Genomic DNA, 24,991 nt, shown 5'->3' with positions numbered 1-24,991 from the left:
AGGGCTTTCTCTTGACTTTTTCTCGTGTTTTTTTTTTTTGACATTTTATATACATCAACAATATGATAGATCTACTCTTGTGCAAGTGAACGCAAGTGGGGATACAAAGTTCCTTTAAAAATAAATTTCGGGGGCAACCACTACTAAATGTGCAAACATAGATAAATTTTTTTGGATGTGTTGGAGATATAAAATTAATCTCCTTCACTTAACAATTTAAATTTTTAGGAGAGCTACAGTTATACCCTCAAGGTTTTTCTGATTATAAAGTTGTAGTGTGCACAAGTGAGATTAGCTTGCAACCGGACAAAGTGAAACGACTCTTGACAGAGTCTAATGGAAAGTTTTCAGTGAGTATCCTCTCTTTGGTATTATTATGAGTAGTCTTTTGTGTATGATTGTATGTTCTCATGATCAATAATAGTACATCCTATCCCGTTTACCTGCAATAATTGTTATTAATTAATGTTCTAACTACTAAAATTAAACAAGGTGAGATTTCAAATACATTGTTTGGAAAACTCAGGTGTAATGTATGTAATCAATTTTTAGTGGCCATCATTTTTGCTGATGAAAATGCTATGCATAGATATGTGAGATCACGTTTGACTTAACTGCAATGAAATTTGTCATTAATTGATGTTATGAGAATGTCTAAAATTTTAAATATATCATCTGCAATGACTCTTTTTATACCGAAGAATGACAAAGAAGAATTGCACTCCTTCCTTTGCACCAGGGAATGGAGATCCCAGAAAGTAAAAATGCTTTATATATATTTATAAAGATTAAATTAGTGTATTAGTAAAAATACTTTTATATCTATATCAATTTTGTAACGTATTTTTTTTTTTTTTGATAACAAGTAACGTATTTTTACCATGAGCAATAACTCATCATGTGCCCAACTTTATTTCATTATGTACTCCAGAGTTTTAGTAATTTTAATCTTGTAAATGCTATATCATATTGTTATGGCCAATATGAAAGGGTCATATTATACAAGGCCCAAAAAGGGTAATAGAAAAAGGAAGTTAGTACAGATAAAGGAAATAATTCTTTATTGAGGTTAATCTTAGTACAACAGTTATGGACCTAGTGTTAGGCCTCCAAAAGCAACCCCAAAGGTCCCGAATTTCACTATCACAAGTAAGAGGAGGAATATTCTTACTACCAAAATTTTCTACTACCAACTCACTACCTATCTAATCACCATTGGATCCATATTTTCTCTTTTTTCAAAAACTTTTAGCATTCTCTCTCTTTGATTCAATGGTGATTAGATAGGTAGTAAGTTAGCAGTAGAAAATTTGGTAGTAAGAATATCCTCCCTCCACAAGTAAATCATATAAATATGAGGTAAAACTTATATGTATGGACATTATTTCTCTTATTTTTACATTGTTACTGTACATAAACACCACCCATTTGGCAAAATCGTTATTACTAGTGGACATTGATATGCTAATTTTGAAGGTATCTTTCTCACATATATATGAGGGAGCTATTAGATTCAAGATAAACTCACTAGTTTTTCTTACTAAACATCTTTATCTCAAGGATATAACACATAAAAAGAATCTCAAAAGGATAATTACTAATTGGGATAGATTATTCTACTTAATTTTTTTATGCCTATCATTGTTCAACACCGTTAGATAAGAATCTCAACTAACATTTACTATTTCTCTTTTCTTTTGAGATTTTGATCTAACGGTGTTGGAAAATGATAGATAAGGTAGCATGAAAAAATGTAAGTAGAATAACATATCCTTTACTAATTAGCTATGATCTTCTTTTCTTTTGGTACTAGATTCAACTTATAAACTGTATTTAAATAGGGTTTTATTAATCTTACATTGTAGGAGAGTTAACACATGAGGATAAACAAGCCCAACTTGATCATGTCATCAGGTTCCTCAAGGGACTTAACGAACAGTATGCTGGAGTTCGTTCGCAAGTGATGCTCGTGGATCCATTGCCACATGTGAACAAAGTGTTCTCGATGATAGTTCAACAAGAGAGACAGTTTTCCTCTGAAACTCATACTGGAATTCTGACTAATCCACAGTCCTTTGCTGCTTTTAACAATAGTGCAGGTAATGGAGGTCATAGATCCTTTAATCAACAAGGAGGAAGGTTCAACAGAGGACGTGGAAGAAGCAATTTTGGACGAGGCACATCAAGTAACAGAATCTGCACACACTGTGGCAAATATAATCACACGGTGGAGACATGTTACCAACTCCACGGCTATCCACCAGGATATCGCGTTCAAAGAACTGACAATCATCTTAGCAACAATGTGCAATCTGTCAATATCCATGCTGAGGAGCTGCCACAGCAAAATCAGTTCACTTCAGAACAATACCAAAACATTCTGTCACTCCTTCAAAACTCACACAATACCACTCCAAGCAATAGTATAGCTTCCACACACGTTGCCAACCTCACACAAGTTTCTCACACTGATTCCAATCCAGCAGGTATTTTGCACACATGATGGATTGTTGACACAGGAGCTACAGATCACATCAATTACACAGCGAGTTCTCTATATATACATATAGGTTAGCTGAAGAGATACTGCACCAAGAAATTAACAGAAGAAACTAATTCGTAACCTCCTAACAAACTTCCTAACAACTGAGAAACAGTTACAACTCTCATCTGCTTCTATCTATCGTGATTAGTGTTGCGTTTATGAACCAAAGACGTTGCATGAGCAGTATCTTGAGGAGATTGAATATTGGGCCGAGTGCTTCCTTGAACCAGATAGGCCTGATCAAGTTGGGCTTGTTTATCCTCATGTGTTAAGAGTACTTCTTTCCTACCATAGACACACAATCATGGACGAATCTCATTCACTTATAAAATAAATAAATAAAAATTGAGTTACACAAAAATTGATGGGTGTGTAAGAAAAAACCTACTCTCTAACTAACAATATGAAAGTAGTTTTTCCCATTTCAATTTTATCTTCTGTTTTCATTTATGCTAACCCTGAATGAAAGTCAGTGGTGGAGCAAGCATTATTTCTAATTTTTTGATATTATTTGAATTTTTTATTTAATATTTAATGTTCGTCCTCTTTCAAAATTTATAAAAATTAGTAATAAGAATTTTTTTTTTTGGGTATAAAACTATAAATAATTGTAACCGCTTGCTATAATATCGAAAGTATCGAAACTTATAATGCATTTATTTAGAAAGAAAATGACAATAGGTTTTAAGTAGTTGGCTACAAGTTCATGGTTTCGAATCTGAATTGATGCTTATCCACTTTAGGTGCGAGAAATTATGAGAATTGATAGGGATAGTGACATTTCTTATAGATATTATTAATATGAAACAGAAGTATCCATATCATGGTGGAACTAGCTCTCTTAACAAAAAAAAATTACATTCACAAATACTTATACCTAAAATTTTGCTTAAACAGAATCAAACATATATCATTTAAACCAATTCCCTTTGATTAAATCATTAAATTACATTTAACATTACATAGATTGAGAGGTTAATCTGATAAAAGTTAATTACTTAGTTTCTTTAAGACGTAACATTAATTTAATTACTCTTGTTCAAATTCTGAAGTGTTTTTTATATAACATGAACATCTTATTTTCCATAAAAATAGGATTGTATAATCTTAAAAAACAAAAGCGTGAATAAATTTTAAATTCAAATATTTTATCAAAATAATACAATAAAATGCGCATAGAATATTAGTGTTCAGGATGCTAAAATCCAATGTACATTTATCACGTGTCACACACTGAGACACATATGAGAATTATACACATTCAAGTTGCATAAGTAGTGATACATGACTTGCAATATGAATCACTCGCTTTTGCACAAGTCATGCACGCATACTCCATTCGCATATCAGTGCATTATTTAGCCATAATATTTGGATTTGAAATCAATGCAGTAAAATGTTTCCTTCTCTCACATTATCATGGTAAAAAAGCTGAGTCATTCAGCTTAAACAACATGATTTGATTCGCGCTTTAGGCACTCTGAATTTCAACTTGCTTCTTCTTGCACTCTGAAGCCAAGTTTACTTGTTGAATAATTATATAACAACATGATCCATCGTTAAAAATAAAGGTTGAACTATTACAACATCACACAAGATAATTGGGAGCTTACATTAATCAAAAGACAGAAAAGGAAAAGCTACCGTATAAATGTTCATTTGAAATGACAGGGAAGTGCAACCTCTCAAACCAAATGGGTAAGACCAGCAAGCAAAATTGACTTGTTTCCATGATCCTATGACATCCTTCCCTTGCTTCCTACAGATTCTACCGTATCAGTACTCATCCAAGTATGTGTATAGCATGTCATCCTTCTTAGACTTGCGCCTGCTCAGTAAGGACATCAGAAGACGTTTACTTTTACTGGGGTGGTGTTCTACATCTTTGCCATTGTCTCTTTCCGCAGGTAATCGCATTGAAGCTGATTTGCGCGGCTCAGAAGGGTACTGATTGAAACAAAAATGGAGATACAGTTAAAGAAACTACATAACTTATTCGTAATGTAATGAGCATACAATCATGATTTATGTCACACTCACCCTTTGTCTTGCATTAGAAGGATTTGGTGTGGTTGGTCTGCTTGGATTTGGAGTAGTTGGTCTACTCTTCTTTGGTGTTGTAGGCCTACTTGACCGAGATCCAGTCCGTAAAAGTGGGAACCGGTATGGTGAAACTGACCGCTTCTCTTCAATACAAGTGAAAAGATTGTAAGTTCAAATAGTAATGAGATTTCACAAGAAAAGGACAAAGAAATATGGGGTGAGGAACCAATATGGAAGATAACAGTAATAATCAAATGAACTCTTGGAGATATCATACTATACTATGTCTATGTGTATACAATAAAACCTGAATCTTTTTTGGGCATGGTTGAAGTGAATGAAAAGGCTCCAGGTCTCTGAGGATGTAAAGAAGGCGATGGGGATGGAGATCGCCCTTTCCTGTTTCGAAATAAAGATTTGCATCAAGATTCTCGTGGAGTCATTGTAGAGTTCAGGAAACCTAGAAAAGCATTGACCAACTTAATCATATAATAATATGCAGAATTAGTAGCTACCTTGCCGTAGATGCAGGGGTTTCTCTAATCGTAGCTCGAACAACTTTTGGATACAAACAGAATAAAAGGAAATAAGCTTATATTTAAGGTTAGTCCCTGGATAAGATGAATTAAAATATTGAGTAAAAGAGATACCATTCCTAAAGTGAGACCAGTCATCTTCATCATCTAGGTTGCACCCTACATATTTTGACTTTGTGCGGTTGGCACCATGCATGGTCTCCCCAACTAAACTTACAAATTTAAGGAATGTGATCATTTAACATCATAAACATGCTTTCTAATAGTAACAGGAACAAAACATAATAGAAATGGAAAAAGAAAAGAAGCCAAATAAGAAGATAGAGTTGAGTAGAATGTAATATATACTTGCCTGGCAAGATATATCGCTTATGATATTTTGGAGTACTGATCACCAATGACTGTTGGGTACGCCCCTCATGATCCATATACTCTTGGCAAGTCCTTATTCTCTAATGTACCGCATTGAGGAAAAACAATATTAGTGATCATAACAAAATTTCTCTTCCTAATATGATAAATAATTCAAATTTCAATAATATCAAGAAGGGACAATCTTCAAAGCCCCTGCAGATGAAAAATTATACTTTGAATTGAATGGGACCAGGTATCTTAACAAGTCATTTAACAGCCACACGAATACCAAGGTACTGTCGAAGCAAGGCTTTTACTCAAAATTTGTATGTAAAATACAGATAATTCTTAGACAGGCATAGATTCATTATGGTCATCAATATCAGCCATTAACTACAAGGTCTATTGATCTTTCATATTACTACCATTGTGCTTTTGCCAGATACAGTTTCCCAAAGGGACATTCACCAAACCACCATTATCTGATATTAAAAATTCACATTACTCTCTAAAAGAACTTGCTAAAAAACAAGAACGAATGTTATCTAGAATATCAAGTTCATTTAATAATACTATCATTATAAAATTAAGCAGCATAGCAAATGAAACTTCTGAAGAATTTTTCAATTAAAGACTTTAACCTGTTCTGTGATTGCAGAACTCTCACTTTCCTTTTCTTTTTCATCAATTTATGGATAAATATATAATGCAAAAAACTCTAAGTATAAGTTCTCTTTGAGGAATACAAAACTAAGCAATAAAAACATTTAGGTAACTAGATGTTTTATAAATGTCCTGGAGTCTCAGTGAACAAAGGCGAAGAGCTATACATGAAATGTTTTTCAGCATGCCTTTAACATATTAATTCTCAGCAACTCAAAGCAATTAATTTCTTCTATCTCAAGAAATTATGTCACCTAACAAATCATGTTGATAATTTCAATAATATATGATAGTGGTAAATCAAATTTTTAATCTTAGCAATTACTTTCAGCATCAATGTAATGGACTTTCTTTATGAGGGTGAACAGAGATTATCAAGTAAACCTGCTCAATACAAGATACACGTAGCTCTGCTCCAGAAACTTCAACAACCTTCTCATCCAACAAGTCATTCACTTTATAGGTCACAGAACCTAAATGATCCACTGTATTTACAAGAGCTTTGATGGCATAATCCTTCAATGTTTCTACCACTCTACAAACATAAGATAGAAAAAGAAAAAAACAATAAAAGAGGGGATATAAGGGGTAAAACAATATCAGCATAAATATAGACCAGCTCTAGCACAGTAACTCACATTTGTTTTTGGTCATCGTTGGTGTATGAGAGTTCAAAATACTCAGCTGCTGAGTATAATTGTGTTCTCAGATGTTTCAAGTCCTAGGAACAGAGATGAAAAAAATAAAAAGTAAAAATTAGCAAAACATTTCTAAACTAGAGGTCTAGAGCCCAGTTAGTTAAGAATTCTTATCTAATTAAAGCAACAGATGCATTAGACAATGATCTTATCAGTGTAAACAAGGGCTTGAGTCATCAGAGTTATAGTCTAAAAAGAAACAAATTTCCCCAACTATAAAGCATGATTATAAGTACCTTCAGACTATCATCAAAGAGCAAGCTCTGCTGCATTAAAACCTCATCGTAATTGGAAGCTTCTTGAGATACAGGCTGCGTTGCAGAAGTAGTGATCTTCCCCATGAATGAAAATAAAGGAAGAAGGACCACCTTATCCATAAAAAAGAAAATACAGCAAGTTCAAATTCAAGTTAATAGAGTGCAAATTACAAAAAAAGAAAGCGTTGCAGAAGAAAAAAGAGGAAGAGACCAAGACAGTGAAAACTAAAATCCCTTTTATAAAATATACAACAACAACAACAACGGAAGTTAAGAAGATGGATAAAGGAGGAGACAGCCTCTTCTCTAACAACTAATAAGATACCAAAAGTTGATTATCTTACATAAAAATAGCTGTCTAAAATAGTACACATCATCATACATATAATGCTTTAAGAAAATCTGCTGCATATAACATATACTGTTCTGAGACAATTCTGCAACTATACTAGACAAAAAATTAAACTAAACAGCAGAATTGCATTTTTTTTTTTTTTTTTCTGAATCTTCACCTATACTCATCGTATCAAATTTCAAATTAACCCTCAAAAGCAAACCCGACCCAATCCTTAAAAACATCAAAAGTTGTAAAATTTTCAACAAGCATGTATAACACGATAAGGAAGCAGACTTGGGTAAGTGAAGGAGGTGAGGTTACTTTTCAAGGTTCCATCAATTAACTCTTCTCCTAAGAGCTCCCAAAAACCAATTACAAGCGACCAAGTTGTTTGCTTTAAGCAGTTATGATAACAAACCGGATAGTGGGCATACAAGAAAAATTGCAGAAACCAACCTTTTCAACGAGTTTCTTGGTCTTGTCGTTGTGCTCAACTGGGAGAACTATGCAACCTAAAAGAGTGAAACCCTCTTCCCCATTTGAAACCAAATGTCAAAGAAGACACGTTGTGGGACGCCCCTTCACTCCAGCACTCACCAAAACGGTTAGGTGTTCGGTTTTTGACCAAAACAAAAGGAAAGGGACAGCACAAAATTTCCAACATGTACAGTTGGAGAGCAGAGAGAGAGAGAGAGAGAAGAACGAGGAGAGAGGATAGCACTTCGGAATATTGAAAGAGGAATGGAGAATTTTGATTTGATTCTTTTTTAATATAATTAGGAAATAAAAAAAATAAAACCGAATTAAGAAATAAAAAAACAGAGAAGAAATGAGAGTGGTGCTTTGGGAAGCAGAAATTGGTCAGTGGTGGTAGCCAGGCAAACCCCACCTCTCATCATTGTCATCTCATGGGTCATGGCCCCCATTTTTTAAATATCTTTTTTTTTTTTCTTCAATTTTGGAATGGCATGTTTGATTTTTCAAAATTGAGTAACCAGTACACACACAAGGTTTTTACTTTTAACTTTATGGAGTTTGTGACTTGTATTTGTCCGAAGTGGATAAGGTGACACGAATTATGCAAAGATAAAAAAAAATGTAAGATCATTCCACATGCAATACCTAGTATTGTTGCAAATGAACGTAAGGTGGGCTGGAGAGCCTTCACCTTCTAAATTTGAATTCAAATTCTAAAAAACTATTAATTTAAGCAAAAATAAATAAATTACAATAAAAAAATAACATTTTGAATCATAATTTTAAAGATAATAAAAAAAACTCCCTTGTTTAACAAACACATTTTCAATTTAAAAAAAATTAAAATTAAAATTTTAAAATTGTATTAGATTACCAAAAAAAATTATTTGTATTTAATGAATTTTTTTAAGTAATCTAAAAAAATCATGTTGTATTTAATTAAGATAATTAAATAAATTATAGAATGTTCAAAGATTTTAAAATAAATCCTTAATGTTAAAAACTTGATGATTTAAATAAATTTTGTGTTAGTGTGAATTTTATGTGACTTTTTATTGGAAAATATAAATACTATGTCATTCTCATAATCTCACCCTAGCCCATGAGATTATAAGAATGACATAGTATTTATCTATGTAGCACCGATACTGACACGAGACACATGACACGATACAACACGACACTCTGACACGTTAATTCTAAAAAATATTAGATTTTGACACGTTAGGACACGTTTTGATATTAAATAATATTTTTAATTTATATAGTGTATATTATATTTAATATTCAGTAATTTAACAAAAAAAAAAGAAACTAAACTTATAATATTCATCAATTTTGCAAAGAAACATAAGATATCCCAAATATTTATATTAAACTCAATGAAATGGTAATCGTAATCCAACGAATCTAATAGTTGGAACTAAAAACTCAATGCAACGTAAACTTTGTACCTTTTTTTTTTGAATTTCTATAACACATGTTGAACTGTCGGAGAGTGTCGGTGTGTCGGAGAGTGTCGGACACGACACGTCAGAGTTTTTGAAGTGTCGGTGCTTTATAGGTATTTTTACCTCCCAATAAATTATTATAAGATTGAAAAAACTACATTAGAATTAATTTTTTATTAATATTATTGCATATTTTTATCATCTTCTTTATTAATTCTTATAACTTTGAATATTTGTTAAATTTTTATATGATTTTTTAAAATTTTATAGACCTGTATTATCTTTTCAAATCCTATGAAATCTTGATTATAGTAAAAAAAAATTAAAAAAAAAACTTTCAAATCGTTACATTTTTAAATAGCCTTTTAGGATTTTTTTCATCCAAAAACATAATTGTACAAGACTGATTTTTATTTTATATTATATTATGGGTTCGCTTTTTCTGCAGTTATTGCAGATAAGTTATCTGCAGTAAGTCCAATACGACGTCGTTTTGAGGCGAAAATCATGATGTTTTTGTAATTTTAATTTATTTCAGGTTATAATAGTCTTTATATTTATAATTTTTTAAGATTCCAATATCAAAACGACGTCGTTTTGGGAATAAATGCAGATAATTTCCCTTATATTATTTCTATAATAATTTATTATTTCTCAAGTTAACTTGTAAGCAATTTCCTAAAACATAATGCTTATGCTAATGGATTAAAGATATTATTTTAAGGATTAACATTTCTTCTACAACAGGAGATAAAGTTATCTTTTGCAATCCCAAAACGATGTTATTTTGAGGTTTAGGAAAAAATATAGAAATTTGAGTAAAATACACGATATAAAAAAAAGTAACATTGCTAAAATACCATATACTTTTTTAATTAAATCATAGGATTGTCGAAAATAACTTTATTTTCTATTATATGAGAAATATTTTTTTCATTATTTTATGTGTGAAGATATTAACTTCACGCTTAAAGAGTGTGAGAAAATCTCAGGAAAAATCTAAATTTCATTTATAAATTTATTTATACTTTAATAATTCTTTCCTTGAAATTTGTTTGGAGGAAAAATAAATAATTTTTTTTTTTAAATAAAAAAGTTGCAAAATATTATAAAGAGTTACATAAGAATATTTCATTTTATTTTTTTAATTAAAAAAATCCCATATAAGATAATATTTGATTAAAATGAAAAAATTTATCTTTTATTTCCCTTCAACAATTTTATTACAAATAGTTGAATAAATTTATTTTATATTACAAATAAATTTTAATTAAATTTTTGTTGAGAGAGTACTTTTCTTTCAAAAAAATGTAATCAATACTTATTAAAATTAAAAAAAATCCACCTAGTCTATTAGACAATGTTTTAGTTTATTTTATAGTGAATTATTTCTTTCTCAATATGAGTGTTTATATATGTTAATTTTTAAATTAATGCCGATTAAAAAAAATTTAGGAATATAAATATTAATGAAATTGATAGTTGATAATTGAATTTAATTTGTCAATTTTTAGGGATTAAAGAATAATTTAAAAAAATAGATTAGGGATTAATGTAGGTCGGCAATGATACAATTTTTTTTACAGGCAAAAGCTATATAGTATATATATATGTGTGAGTCAAAATCAATTTATACCAGTGTAAATATAATAAAACACAAACTTAATTTTAGCCGTTAATTTTCATCTATTTTAGCACTTGTAATTGGTTGAGTTATTCTCATTATTTAATTATTAATTCCTAATATATATTTTGTTTTTACAATTTCATCACAATGAGGATTAAAGATATTTTTTCAAATAATTTTAAAAAAATTAATTTTCAATCTTAAATTCAAACAATTATTTTTAACCGCATCAATTGTATTTTATTTCTATAGTGTCGTAGGACCAGGAATAAGGGTATAAACGAGCAAGACTTTAGGCTAAACGAGCTAAATCTATATAAAATATTTCAAACTAGATGTGACTTGTTAACTTGAGATAAGTCAAATTATAAGTTTAGTCTGAATTTTTAAAAAAATACAAAACTTGACTTGACCTATCATGCCTACTAAGCCTTCAAAAATGACATGTTGCAATTTGTAAATTATTGGTTATAATTATTTTGTTTCTTTTGTATGTTTAAGTTGATGAAAAGTCAAAATAATATAATAGCTGAAACCACACCATAACCCGGGAAGACTTAGATTCTAAAAATAATAAAATATTATTTATTCAAAAATATAAGCTTTGCCTAGAGGCTTCGAGGCCAGTTTTATAAAATAGACTTTGTGACCTGATTTTTATAGAGACCTTTTAATGAGTTAAAGTTTGTAATATTTTTAAAATGGACCAAGCCAAAACAGGCCAATGAAAAATCAAGTTGTAGGTCCTTAACAAGCAATTGCTAAAACCACACCATAACCCGATCTTGGAGACTTAAGGTTAGGTCTTCTAAAAATAATAAAATATTAATTATAAAAAATACAAGCCGAATCTAGAGACTTAAAGGTTGAGTCTTATAATATATGCTTATGATCTGATTTATATTATAGTAAAGTTCTTTTTGGGTCTCTAACAAAAAATGCAATCCTTATTTTTGTTTCTTATAAAAAAAAGGTCAATTTCTGGTCCTAGATATCCCTCAATTAGGTTTCCGTGATGAGGGTCCAGCCTCACTATAACGGCGAACATATGAAGCACTATTATTACTTTTAATATTCTCCCAAGGTGCAACATCCTTGTCCGTCAGCCACCATTCCCCAGTTCCCAAAGACCGAGACCTAGGAAAGGATCTTGATGGAGGACTGGTGGACCCAGACCTTTCGGACATTCTAATAAAATTCACAAATTTGCGATTATCAGGCATACCCTAAACTCAAAAAGGGAGGAAAAAAGCAAAGAAACGAGAATAGTGGAATAAATGAAAGAATCACAGCATACCTGAAGTTTTATACTTCAACTATGGAGTGGATAACAGGACGTGTCAACACCCGGGAAGTTCGTCGAAGAAGGAATATTAGAGAAGAAAGTCTTTTGCAAGAGATATTGATACTTAGAATGAACTTTCCTCCAAACAGCAGCTCAGTACAAATATGAAAAGTCACCGCAAGGAAACCTAAAAGGTTAAAACGTGTTGAGTAAAACGGATAAAAAGAGGGCACGTGGAAAGAAGGTAGAACATTTGAAGCTTAAAACGTCCCACGATTATTATTAAAACACCTACGTAGTTATGGTGGTATTTAATGCTTTTGACAGTTAAACATCTAATCAACCGTTCTAAGCGGCAAGGTAATGATGATCTTCCGATACATGTGACATCAATTGAACACAGCAAAGACATACCGCGCACAGAGAATATCTATATCTCACAACTTTGTAAATACTAAAGTTGCGAGCTAGGGGGAAACTGATATGGGTAAAATACAGTAGGCTCACTAAAGGTTAAAAGCCCAAAGATCAAGGCCTAAATCAACAAGGCCCAATACAAAGCGCAATGTCCTCATCGTGCATAAAGGATCAGAGGGCGCGATGGACTCATCGCGCCTAAATCGCTTTTTAACATAACTTCAGAGATAAGGAAGCAAACAATGATACAAGTGAAGATCCACCGCACAATTAAATAAATAAACAGAACACAACACCTATAACATCCCAAGAGCTGGCAAGGGCAGGGAGTGATCGTCGGTGCGAAAGGGCACGGACAATGAGTGGCTCATGCCAAATCTTGCAGCTTGGGGGTTCATGAATGAATCGAATCAACACCCGAAAGAGAGGGATTCCAGAGACTGTGCTGGTATGGGACGGTACAGTTAGGAATAACTTATAAGAATTAATTGGTACTACCTATACTAACAAGATGCATCTACTTTTCGGTAGCCCGGATCGGAAGAACTCCACAGATAAGCGTGCTTGACTTGGAGCAATTCTGGGATGGGTGACCTCCTGGGAAGTTTTCCCGGGAAGTGTGCGAGTGAGGACAAAGCACCCTAAAAAGTCTCGTGTTAGTGTGTGGGGACAGTCATTGATTCTTGCAAGTGGTCGGGCGTTACAGCACCAGCTTGCCACCACTCTACCAAGATAGTCTGACATAAAGAGATAAGGCTAAGGAAAAACTTCCCAGGAGGTCACCCATCCCAGAATTGCTCCAAGTCAAGCACATTTAATTGTGGAGTTCTTCCGATCCGGTCTACCGAATAGTAGATGCATTTTGTTAGTATAGGTAGTACCAATTAATTCTTATAAGCCATTCCTAACTGTACCGTCCCATACCAGCACAGTCGCTGGAATCCCTCTCTTTTGAGTGTTGATTCGATTCATTCATGAACCCCCAAGCTGCAAGATTTGGCATGAGCCGCTCATTGTCCGTGCCCCTTCGCACCGGCGATCACTCCCTGCCTTTGCCAGCTCTTAGGATGTTACATGCCCACCAGCTTCCGCCTGGTTCGTCCTCGAACCACACCGTACTGGAAGAGAGGCCCTGCTCTGATACCACTTGTAACGCCTGACCACTTGCAAGAATCAATGACTGTCCCCACACACTAACACGAGACTTTTCAGTGTGCTTTGTCCTCACTCGCACACTTCCCGGGAAAACTTTCCAGGAGGTCACCCATCGCCACCACTCTACCAAGATAGTCTGACATAAAGAGATAAGGCTAAGGAAGCACCAGCTGAACCTGCAGCCCATAAATAACCAATCAGAAGTTATACCGCCTACCAAAGGCGACATCAGATTCACTATATATACCACATAAGCCTGACTTTGATACTGACTTGAGCGTCGGAGTGTCATTGCAGATACCCCTCAGTTTGATCATCGCGCTAAAGGAGAATCATATCCATCGTATCATCAACAACTATCAACAGTCCAAAAAATAGATAGCCCAACCCAAAGTCTTCTCACATCAACCGAGTATGATTAGGCTCGATACTTATAGGTCAGCCCATATTATATTGGATTAATCAATTCTTATTATAATACTTTATTAGAGACCAAATATGATAGCTTTTACTTTTTAATTTAAAAGAAGTAAACGAATAATCATTTTAAAGGTATATTAATTGAATATATTTTTTAAATTTTGATTAACATTATTTTATTAATATTTCAAAAAATGAGAGATGGTAAAAAAAAAATTATAAATAAGGTTGTTTGACCTATCTAGGATCAAATATATGGGTGAAACATCCCTCATCATTTTTTTATGAGTGTCATCGTGTCACAACCTCTCGGTACTCATTTTGTAACTCCCGGCCACTTGTAAGAATCAATGACTGTCCCCGCACACTAACACGAGACTTTTCAGTGTGCTTTGTCCTCACTCGCACACTTCCCGGGAAAACTTCCCAGGAGGTCACCCATCCCAGAATTGCTCCAAGTCAAGCACGCTTAACTGTGGAGTTCTTCCGATCCGGGCTACCGAAAAGTAGATGCATCTTGTTAGTATAGATAGTACCAATTAACTCTTATAAGTCATTCCTAACTGTACCGTCCCATACCAGCACAGTCTCTGGAATCCCTCTCTTTCAGGTGTTGATTTGATTCATTCATGAACCCCCAAGCTGCAAGATTTGGCATGAGCCGCTCATTGTCTGTGCCCTTTCGCACCGGCGATCACTCCCTGCCTTTGCCAGCTCTTGGGATGTTACATGCCCACTAGCTTCCGCCTGGTTCGTCCTCGAACCACACCGTACTGGAAGAGAGGCCCTGCTCTGATACCACTTGTAACGCCTGGCCATTTGCAAGGATCAATGATTGTCCCCACACACTAACACGAGACTTTTCAGTGTGCTTTGTCCTCACTCGCACACTTTCCGGGAAAACTTCCCAGGAGGTCACCCATCCCAGAATTGCTCCAAGTCAAGCACGCTTAACTGTGGAGTTCTTTCGATCTGGGCTACCGAAAAATAGATGCATCTTGTTAGTATAGGTAGTACCAATTAATTCTTATAAGTCATTCATAACTGTACCGTCCCATACCAGCACAGTCTCTGGAATCCCTCTCTTTCGGGTGTTGATTCGATTCATTCATGAGCCCCCAAACTGCAAGATTTGGCATGAGCCGCTCATTGTCCGTGCCCTTTCGCACCGGCGATCACTCTCTGCCCTTGCCAGCTCTTGGGATGTTACACATTTAATATTTATTTATCCACCCCCTTCGTGGCACGATCTAATTTGTATATCTCCGCTCCTTTTTTTTGTTTTATAAATTAAAGTTATCTTCCGTAGGATGTTCGAGATAAGTATATGCGTTCAAGGCAAGTATATGATTAAGTATTTAAACTCCTCTTAAAAATAATATTGAGAAAGATTAAATACATATTCTTACTTCCATTTGCTCAGCTTTCATACACCAACTAAGCATCATTTGGTTTCACTCCTTATCTATAAATATCTTTCAAACTCCTCACACCCATCTCATTCTTTTCATCTCCCTCACATCTCTCATTTTCCTCATCCCCAACTCACTAAAAACTCTCTTAATTATTCCGTACTTTACCCACTTATCTTCTTTATAATGAGTTCAATGATTGCAATCATATATTGCAATTATACAATATATGAAGGTGTTGCAGGATACCAATAAGATACAGAACCACCTTAGACGAAGTGAGAGTGTGAGGAGTTGGAGAGAATGAGAGAATAAGAAGTGTGGGAGAGGGGTGTGAGAGTTTATAAAAAGGGGAGGAGGGATGAACGATCCCAATTGCACCGAGTGACGCATTTTGGACCATGTACCCCTTTGAGTTATAAAAAATAAGAAATTTAAATTAGTTCTATTAGGAGTTTGTTATTTGTTGTTACAACTAATATAGTTCAGTTAGATTATTATCAGATTGTATTGTTATATCAGATAAGATTAGCTAGCGTAGGATTAGCCTTCTCTGTTTTCTGTTTTCAAGTATTAAGCTCCTTGTTCCTTAGTTGTAGCAGTTTCTGTTGTAATCCTTTGGGTCTATATATTCGACCCCAACATTGAATGAAATCAAGTTGCTGATTCAAAGCACCTTATGTTATGGTATCAAGAGACTGACGATCCACAAACCTTTTTTTTCCACTATGTCTTCCGCATCCCAAACCTTCAAAGTCTCCGATCCAAAATCACCTTTCTATCTCCATCCTTCAGATAACCCAGGATCCATCCTTACCACTGTCCTCCTTAATAGTCAATCTAATTATGAAAACTGGGCAAAACTTATGAAGAATGCCCTTAAAGCCAAAAACAAACTTGGCTTCATTGACGGGTCTATCGTGACTTCTACCGATACCACTTCCGACGAAGCTTATGCCTGGACTTTCTGCAACTCTATGATCAACAGTTGGATTCATAACACGATTGATTCATAGTTGCAGCCCTTCATCAAGTGTTTTGACATAGCCAAAGGTCTCTGGGATGACCTCCATGAACGATATGCTCTAGCCAACATCCCTCGCATATTTCATCTCAAAGCCACTCTCTCTACTACGAAACAAACCGGTGCATCCATTACGGACTACTATACCAAGCTTCGTTCAATATGGGATGAGCTTGAATTCAATCTATCACTCGATGCCTGCTCTCTTGGAGATAAGTGTGCCTTCACCAAATCCGTTAGTTTTGTGGGTGACAAAGATCGAGTCTACCAATTCCCCATGGGTCTCGATCACGCCACCTATGGTAGTCTGATCACTCAGATTCTTAACATGACTCCATTGCCCACAATCAATTGAGTCTTCTCTATGGTCTGTCAAGAAGAAACACACAAAGCTATTGTTCGTACTACTGACGCCCCCACAGATGCGTTGGGTTATGCAACTCCAAACACTGCCTCCAAAGATACCGATGATCCTTCTAAACCGAGAGTAATATGCACCTATTGTGGCAAACCCTATCACGATGTTTCCAAGTGTTATCAGCTGGTTGGCTATCCAGAACGTCCTCCTTCTACACGCGATCGTGGGCGTGGTCGTGGACGCCCATCCAATGTCCGTTCACAACCGTCTTCTGCCCGTGCAGCTCATACCACGAACACTTATGCCCAGCACCTACTGCATCCTCATCACCTTCCATCACCATGGATGATTTTACTCCTGAAGTCCTGCAACAACTCATGTCCTTGGTTGTTTCCTCAACATCATCCGTTGACAAACTCAATGGTAAGATCCTTCACCTATATTGGATCATCAACAGTGAAGCGTCCCAGCACATGACAGGCAATATTTCTCATCTCTCCAACCTGCGCACCATATCTCCTTGTTCGGTTAGCTTTCCAAATGGAGTTCGCACCACTGCTACGCAATGTGGCAACATTACTTTAGGCTCATTCCTTCATCTGTCACCTAATACAGAGCCTATAGCAACTACACAGCTTCTTATAGCAACTGGCTGAGAGCTTGCTTCATCTACAGCTGAACCTCCACCTGTTACGGAGCCTATAACAACTACACAGCTCCCTATAGAAACTGGCCAAGAGCAACGCACCAGATGTCTGCCTTCTCATTTGCAAGACTTCATCTGCAATACAGTAGTTACACCCCTTCCACATCTCCTCACTCCTCCAATTGCCTCAGGTATCTCATATCCTCTAAGTCATTTTGTCACTAATGCATGTTTTTCTTCGAAACATCAGCTATTCCTTGCAACCGTTGATAGCAATTCAGAGCCAAAGACATTTAAAGAAGCAATGCAATCCCCTCAGTGGCAAAAAGCCATACAGCTGGAAATTGCTGCCCTTGACGACAATAAAACTTGGTGTATTACACCACTTCCTCCAGGCAAGAAAGCCATACCGTGCAAATGGGTCTACCGCATTAAGTACAATGCTGATGGATCAATAGAAAGATACAAGGCCCGTTTAGTAATTGCTGGAAACAATCAGGTAGAAGGAGAAGATTACAACGAGACATTTGCCCCGGTAGCAAAAATGGTAAGCGTGAGAGTATTCCTATCAGTGGCTGTAGCTAAACAATGGCATATTTTCCAACTCGATGTCCAGAACGCATTTCTTCATGGAGATTTGGCTGAGGAAGTCTTCATGCGATTCCCTCCTGGCTTCTCCAATGGTAAACCCGGTCATGCATGCAAGCTTCAACGCTCTCTTTACAGTCTTAAGCAGTCTCCAAGGAACTGGTTTGCAAAACTACGCACGTCTCTCCTCACTTTCGGATTCCACCAATCTCATGCAGATTACACTTTGTTTACTTACACTCATGGATCACATTCAGTCACAATCCTAGTTTACGTTGATGATATCCTCTTGGCAGGGGATGATTTAGCTCTATGTGATCGAGTCAAAGCACATCTGCGCACCTGGTTCAAGATCAAAGACTTAGGCCACCTAAAATATTTCCTTGGTATTGGATTTGCTAGGAGCAAATCTGGCTTATTCCTTAGCCAACGTAAATTTGCATTGGATATCCTACAAGAATGTGCTCTTCAAGGCTGTAAACCAGCAACATATCCAATGGATCCAAACCATAAACTAGCTCTTGCAGATGGTCTTCCTTATGAAGATCCTAAACGCTACTGTCGCATCATTGGATGTTTAGTGTATCTCACTACCACACGTCCGAAATTGAGCTATGTCGTGCACACTCTCTCTCAGGTCTTGCAGAATCCCATGCAGCTGCATTTTGATGCTGCGATTAGAGTGCTACACTATATCAAGAAGAATCCTGGCCAAGGTCTTCTTCTACACTCTGATTCCGATCTCCTTGTTAGAGCCTACTGTAACTCAGATTGGGCTAGTTGCCCACTTACCCGCAAGTCTGTAACGGGGTATTACATCACACTCGACCACTCTCCCACCTCATGGAAAACCAAGAAACAACACACCATTTCTCGTTCCTCCGCTGAAGCAGAGTATCGCGCAATGGTAGCAGCTGCTTCTGAGCTCATTTGGATCAAATCCTTCCTGAGTTCACTTGGTCTTCCTCATACAGAACCTATGAAGCTTTTCTGTGACAGTCAATCAGCCATCCACATTGCTACCAATCCAGTCTTCCATGAGCGCACAAAGCACATCAAATTAGATTGCCATTTCGTCCGAGAACACATCCTCAATAAAGCAATATCCACTCAACACATTAGGACACAGTCTCAACTAGCTGACATTATGACAAAAGCACTAGGTTCGAAACAGTTCGATTTCTTAGTTGCCAAGTTGGGCATTGCATCCCTCCATGCACCAACTTGAGGGGGAGTATTAGGAGTTTGTTATTTGTTGTTACAACTAATATAGTTCAGTTAGATTATTATCAGATTGTATTGTTATATCAGATAAGATTAGCTAGCGTAGGATTAGCCTTCTCTGTTTTCTGTTTTCAAGTATTTAGCTCATTGTTCCTTAGTTGTAGCAGTTTCTGTTGTAATCCTTTGGGTCTATATATTCGACCCCAACATTGAATGAAATCAAGTTGCTGATTCAAAGCACCTTCTGTTAAGTTCCATGCATGAGGGGATCAAACACTCATGAAAAAGAAATTGAGTATTAATGTAAGGGGTCGCGCAACTAACAATATTTATCGAGAATATAATTTCCAACAATACGTTATCAACTAAATTAGGATATTTTGACCTCAAATGAGTCAAATTGCCTGACAAACAATCATGAAATCTTACAAAAAATTATTTATAAAAATAACCTCCAGTACATGGTATCTCTCTCACACCTCTTATGTCCATTGTTCCTCACTTTTCCTCTTACTAATAATTTTTTTTTTCTTGAAACAAAATAATTATGCCATCAACTTTGTGAGTTCATCATATTCATGATCTTTAGAGGTTATATTATAAAAATTTAATCTAGTGATTCTTTTTATGGGATATGATAATCAGCTGCCTGAGAAATGTGAACTGGGTGGGTCCAATATAATTTTTTTTTTTTCTCTTTTTTGTTCAGTTATACTCTTCATAAAGCTAAGTTTTGGCCAGATGAGACTGTTTCACATGAATATTCATAAATTTTAATAAGATCCTACTTGTTTAAAGTTTAAGAATATTCATAAGATTCTACTTATTTAAAATTTATAAAGAGAGAGAGACACAAAATTTTAATAATGTCATATGAAATTATCCACTGATGAGCTTAAATGAACAACCCTCGTTCCGCCCCACTAATTAATGATCCTCCAAGCTTGACCTTCATTCCTTCATCGTCATTACCTGAATTTTGCAGATAATAAAAATGGATATAGAAAGAAACATTACACATAAGAGTGGGAAACTAATTTGACCACAACACTTGTCAGATTATAAGAGACTTTAAAAGGGCCTTTACTTACATATTATCCTGAACAATTTTTGTTATAGAAATATAAAATTATAGATTTGGATCCTCTCATGTAAAAAAGTGATCATGTTATTTGATCACAATTACTCATTTAAGAATCACACATTTTTTCTCTTTCTTACGACATCATTAATGAATTGTTGTGATCAAATAACATGACCACATAATCACTTTTTCACATGAGAGGATTCAAATCCTAAAATTATTAATATAGTTTTACCCAATGTTTTAATGTTTTGGGCTAAAGTAGTTCTTTATATGGTATCAGAGTCTTAGTCTCACGAATTCGATCTTCACTGCCCCCGTTTAATTAATAAGTAATTAAGTCTTGTGTAGTTTTTAGTACAGATATGTGGATCTGGACATTATTCATCCCTTAAGTTCAACGGACTCTTGTGTGAAAAAATGTGTTAGAGAAATATAAAATTATTATTGTAACCTTACCTAATATTTTAAGATAATTTTGGATTGGAATAATTCTTTATAATTTTAATGGATAGTTTCAAGTTATTTTGTTAATAACACGTGCGTAATTGATATATATGGTTTATTCTTCTGTAACACGTATGTGTCTTAAAGAAGCAAACCAATAAGGCATGTACCCCAAATTGGGTCAAAACATTTACTACTTTATCCACTACGAACATGTTTTATATAATTAAATTCGTTTACAAATTTTTTTAAATTTTTCTTACAAATTATACTATATTTTTACGGGAGAATATAGTGTAACTATTGTTCTCCTGTGAAAACACAATGTAGTTTGTAAGAGTTTATAAACAAGAAAGTTTGAAAATATAATTTGTCCCTAATTAATATTTAGGTAATTATTTGGCTAATTCATTTTATTTTAAGAGACAAAAAAAAAAAATTCTGAATAACCCCCACCCCAGATAGAGAGAGGGAGAGAGACTGAGAGAGTGATGCATAAGGATTCATGGCATGCGCTATGCATGTATATGGGTGAGCGTCAATGACTAATCCTCGTTCCGCCCAGTAATTAATGACTAATTACACGTTAATGCAAATTCAAATGCATATGATTATGATGCAGCCACCTTCTATAATTGCCATTCAATGGCTCCACAATTCAATGCCAAATTTAACTTCTAACACTTTCTCTGAAAAATCGTAACCCCTCCTTCATTTTAATTCTAATTCTAATTCATCCCTTTGCCTCAACATCTCTCTCTTTATCATACCCATTGTCATTGATGCCTCTCCAAAATATACATATAAATACACATATTTTCCCCCTTTCCCTCTTGAGACAGAGTGAGTACACTAACACTAACACTCCTCACACACCCATTTTCTCATTCACACTGATATGGATTTCTTCACCGAACTTGATTTCCCAAAACTTGAGATTCCTCATGACCTCAACTGGTTTTCCTCTCCTCAACAAAACGAGACAGACAAGTAAGAATGGTCACTAATTTCATCCCAAGCTTTAATGTTACGTTTGTTTGTTTTTCTTTTATTCGATTGTTTTCGGTTATACTATGATGATTTCTTATTGATCACTTGGAAAGAGTATTCCTAGAATGATTTCTGGAACATTCTCTTGCGACTTTCGAGGTCGATAACGACTTTTGTTTTCGTGTCTTGCGCAATACTGTTTCCTTTTTTTTTTCTGTGTGTGTTTTGTAATGTTGTATGTAACAGAATCATGGAAATTTCGCCATTAGAGGGTTTCTTCGAGTTTGATTGGCAAACCCAGTTGCCATACCAAAACAAGAGACTTTGCTTCAATGAGTTCCCAGATCTTGAAAATTTCAACTTCGACTTCAACCTTCCATCGCTTGATGAATATTTTGCGGTGCACGAACCGAAGCCCCTGAATATTGTTGTTCCCCCTTGGGGGCATTGCAATCGTGAGTGTGGTATTGGCGAAACTTCGGGGAAGATTGGAGGTGGGTTTGGGACTTCTGTGAAGAAAGAGGTGGAGAATGAAGAGTTGTCAACTCCAGTTGCTAGTGGAAGCAAAAAGAAGAGGTCAATTGCTTTGGAATTTGATGAGATAAAGAAGCATTTTGGGCTTCCCATAACAGAAGCGGCAAAGGAAATGAATGTTGGGTTGACCCTGTTGAAGAGAAGGTGCAGGGAGCTCAACATCACGAGGTGGCCTCACAGGAAACTAAAGAGCTTGAAGTTACTCATCGACAACGTCAAGGTATCTATGGGTGACTACTTATTTGTTTGAAGATTAATTTACGAACTTTTTATTTGTACTGCTTATAGTATATAATATAGTCTCTAACTTTGTAAATAAAAAATTTGTAAATATAATATATCTTTTTTTTAATGTTATTCATTGGGTCATTTGAATAGTTGAATTTGAGTTGGGTAGAATCACACGAAGAACAAAATTTTATTATCAAGTTTTAACACAGTTTTTAGGGACTTGAGCTTATTAAAGAATTGAAAAAACATTCTCTTTGTATTACTCAATTTTATGTGCCTTGTGTCTTTAGAATAATTTGCTTTTATATGACTCAAGCGATAAGAAGCTTATTTCCCTTAATTAAAATGTTGGATTTTTAAATATGAAAAAAAAATTAACAGTTATATGACTAGGAATGAAAAGGGATGATAATTTTTCTTTAGTCTCCTCGATCGATTTATCCTTCGAACTAGTCTGATTCGAGCATGGTTGGATCCTATAGAAGGGGTGGCTCTTCTAAAATCATTTTTTTCTCATTCATAAGGCTCGAACACGAAATCACTAATTAAGGGACAAGCTTTTTATCAGTTGTGCCAATGGTGTTTGGTGGGGGATGATAATTTAAAACTTGAAATTTTGTAGTTTGAACCCTTTAGTGGGCAATGGAATCGAGAAGATTAACATGAAGAATATTCAGTGTCATTAATTGTTAATTATCTAGTGGTCAATGGTTCAAAGTGTTTTGTCTCTGATGCAGGAAATGGGTTTGGCAAACGAGGTTGTCATGTTGGAGAAACACAAAATGATGTTGGAGAGACTACCGGGAATGGAACTGAATGAAGAAACCAAGAAGCTGAGGCAGGCTTGTTTTAAAGCTAATTACAAGAGGAGAAGATGTTTGGCCTCCCAATCTTGACCTTCATGGTCATTTTCTTGGAATTTTGCAGGTAACAAAAGTTGACATACAAACAAACACAACACAGAATAGGAGTACAGAGAAGGACTCCTTGGTAGATATCTTCGGTTTATACTATAGATTAGGAAACTAATTTGACCGCAGCACATGTTTTTTTGGCGAGTTTAGTTGGAATAGAAGAGGCCAAGGCGGGCGTATCTAGCTGTAATAATAAGGGCCTTTACTTCTATTTTACCCTGACCAGTTATTCCAGTTGTCTTTCAATGCAGAAGTACTTTTGGAAGCAGATTTTGTTTCTTGTATATTCTTGTTAGTTAATTGGTATATATGGTTTGTTTTTCTGTAGCACGTATGTGTCTTAAAGAAGCAATCCTGCAAGCAAATACGTGGAAATGGGTCAAAACATTTGTCCACTTCGTCTATGAGAAATGTTTTTGTTGGATAGCATCAAGTTATTGGAAAAGATGTGTATTATTTTAAAGGAGGTAAAATTGTGTCATTTTAAGTGAGAGAAAGAGATAGATAAAGAAGGAGAGAAAAGTGACAAAAAATATAAAAGTATGAATCTCACCTCTTTATGAGAGTAAAATGACATAAGTTTTGTATCATTTAAGAGGATAAACATTTTTTCCTAAATTATTACTTATATACTGAAATTTTCCGTTCACTTATTAATGAATGACTGGGATTTCTCACAAACCGACGAGATGATGCATTCCGCGGTGGAATACCTATGGAATACATAATTTCAACATTCCTCCTACTATGCACAAATAATCATGATCTGATTATAAGCATTTAAAAACCTCGTTTTACTCTGCTTTATATTGTTTATTGCAGCTACATGGAACAAACTGCTTAAAGCTTTTTCGAAATGCTTTCCCTGCTGACTATAAACTGTCTCACCTATATTCCTATAATGAAAATATGACACATGTGCTGATATGTTTTCTGAGAAGATAAAAAAAAATAATTTTAATACTTTGCAAATATTATATTTTTGGAAATACATAATTTGTGATTTAACCATAATAGAGATGTCTCATTTTGAACGAGAGTAATGCTTCTGTGATTTAGATATCTGATTGACAAATTCAAATAAGACTCTGACTGACAGGTTGCAAAGAAAGTCAACGCAAATCCTGTGCCCCAATAGGATTGTTGGGGTGGTGGCATTGTTGGGATAACATCCTCGGGACCGCGAAGGCTTGGTAATGCTATAGGCTTCTAACTTATTTCATTTTTTTCTCTTTTTAAGTGGTTTAGGCTAGAGGCTATGAACAGGTGCTGTT

General features: G+C 35.0%; 2 protein-coding genes across 2 annotated transcripts; one reads left to right on the top strand and one right to left on the bottom strand.

Annotated features, from left to right (window-relative positions):
* Positions 1-3,992: 3,992 nt before the first annotated feature.
* LOC133294294 (protein ABIL2-like) lies at positions 3,993-8,183 on the bottom strand. Its single transcript, XM_061492952.1, has 10 exons — positions 7,890-8,183; positions 7,076-7,207; positions 6,780-6,862; positions 6,526-6,676; positions 5,477-5,576; positions 5,239-5,331; positions 5,104-5,146; positions 4,896-4,987; positions 4,586-4,731; positions 3,993-4,492 (listed from the first exon to the last, which is right to left on the bottom strand). The coding sequence occupies exons 2-10, from the start codon at positions 7,178-7,180 to the stop codon at positions 4,322-4,324; spliced, it is 984 nt and encodes a 327-aa protein (XP_061348936.1). The 5' UTR covers positions 7,181-7,207; positions 7,890-8,183; the 3' UTR covers positions 3,993-4,321.
* Positions 8,184-21,946: 13,763 nt separating this feature from the next.
* Positions 21,947-23,756, top strand: LOC133294313 (protein RKD4). Its single transcript, XM_061492971.1, has 3 exons — positions 21,947-22,038; positions 22,285-22,792; positions 23,541-23,756. The coding sequence occupies exons 1-3, from the start codon at positions 21,947-21,949 to the stop codon at positions 23,697-23,699; spliced, it is 759 nt and encodes a 252-aa protein (XP_061348955.1). The 3' UTR covers positions 23,700-23,756.
* The last annotated feature ends 1,235 nt before the right edge of the window (positions 23,757-24,991 follow it).

Source organism: Gastrolobium bilobum, unplaced genomic scaffold (assembly GCF_033153095.1).
Source record: "Gastrolobium bilobum isolate Gb01-03AN ecotype WA unplaced genomic scaffold, APGP_CSIRO_Gbil_v1 utg5573, whole genome shotgun sequence".
NCBI lineage: Eukaryota > Viridiplantae > Streptophyta > Magnoliopsida > Fabales > Fabaceae > Gastrolobium > Gastrolobium bilobum.
Note: the sequence above shows the minus strand (reverse complement) of the source record. Positions and strands in the feature narration are given on the sequence as shown.

Coding starts and splice junctions, on each gene's coding strand:
- LOC133294313 (XM_061492971.1), top strand. CDS start 21,947: ATGGATTTCTTCACCGAACTTGATTTCCCAAAACTTGAGATTCCTCAT. Junction 22,039..22,284: donor CAACAAAACGAGACAGACAA/GTAAGAATGGTC, acceptor TGTATGTAACAG/AATCATGGAAATTTCGCCAT. Junction 22,793..23,540: donor TACTCATCGACAACGTCAAG/GTATCTATGGGT, acceptor TCTCTGATGCAG/GAAATGGGTTTGGCAAACGA.
- LOC133294294 (XM_061492952.1), bottom strand. CDS start 7,180: ATGGGGAAGATCACTACTTCTGCAACGCAGCCTGTATCTCAAGAAGCT. Junction 6,863..7,075: donor TCTTTGATGATAGTCTGAAG/GTACTTATAATC, acceptor CTCTGTTCCTAG/GACTTGAAACATCTGAGAAC. Junction 4,988..5,103: donor ACCCCTGCATCTACGGCAAG/GTAGCTACTAAT, acceptor ATTTCGAAACAG/GAAAGGGCGATCTCCATCCC.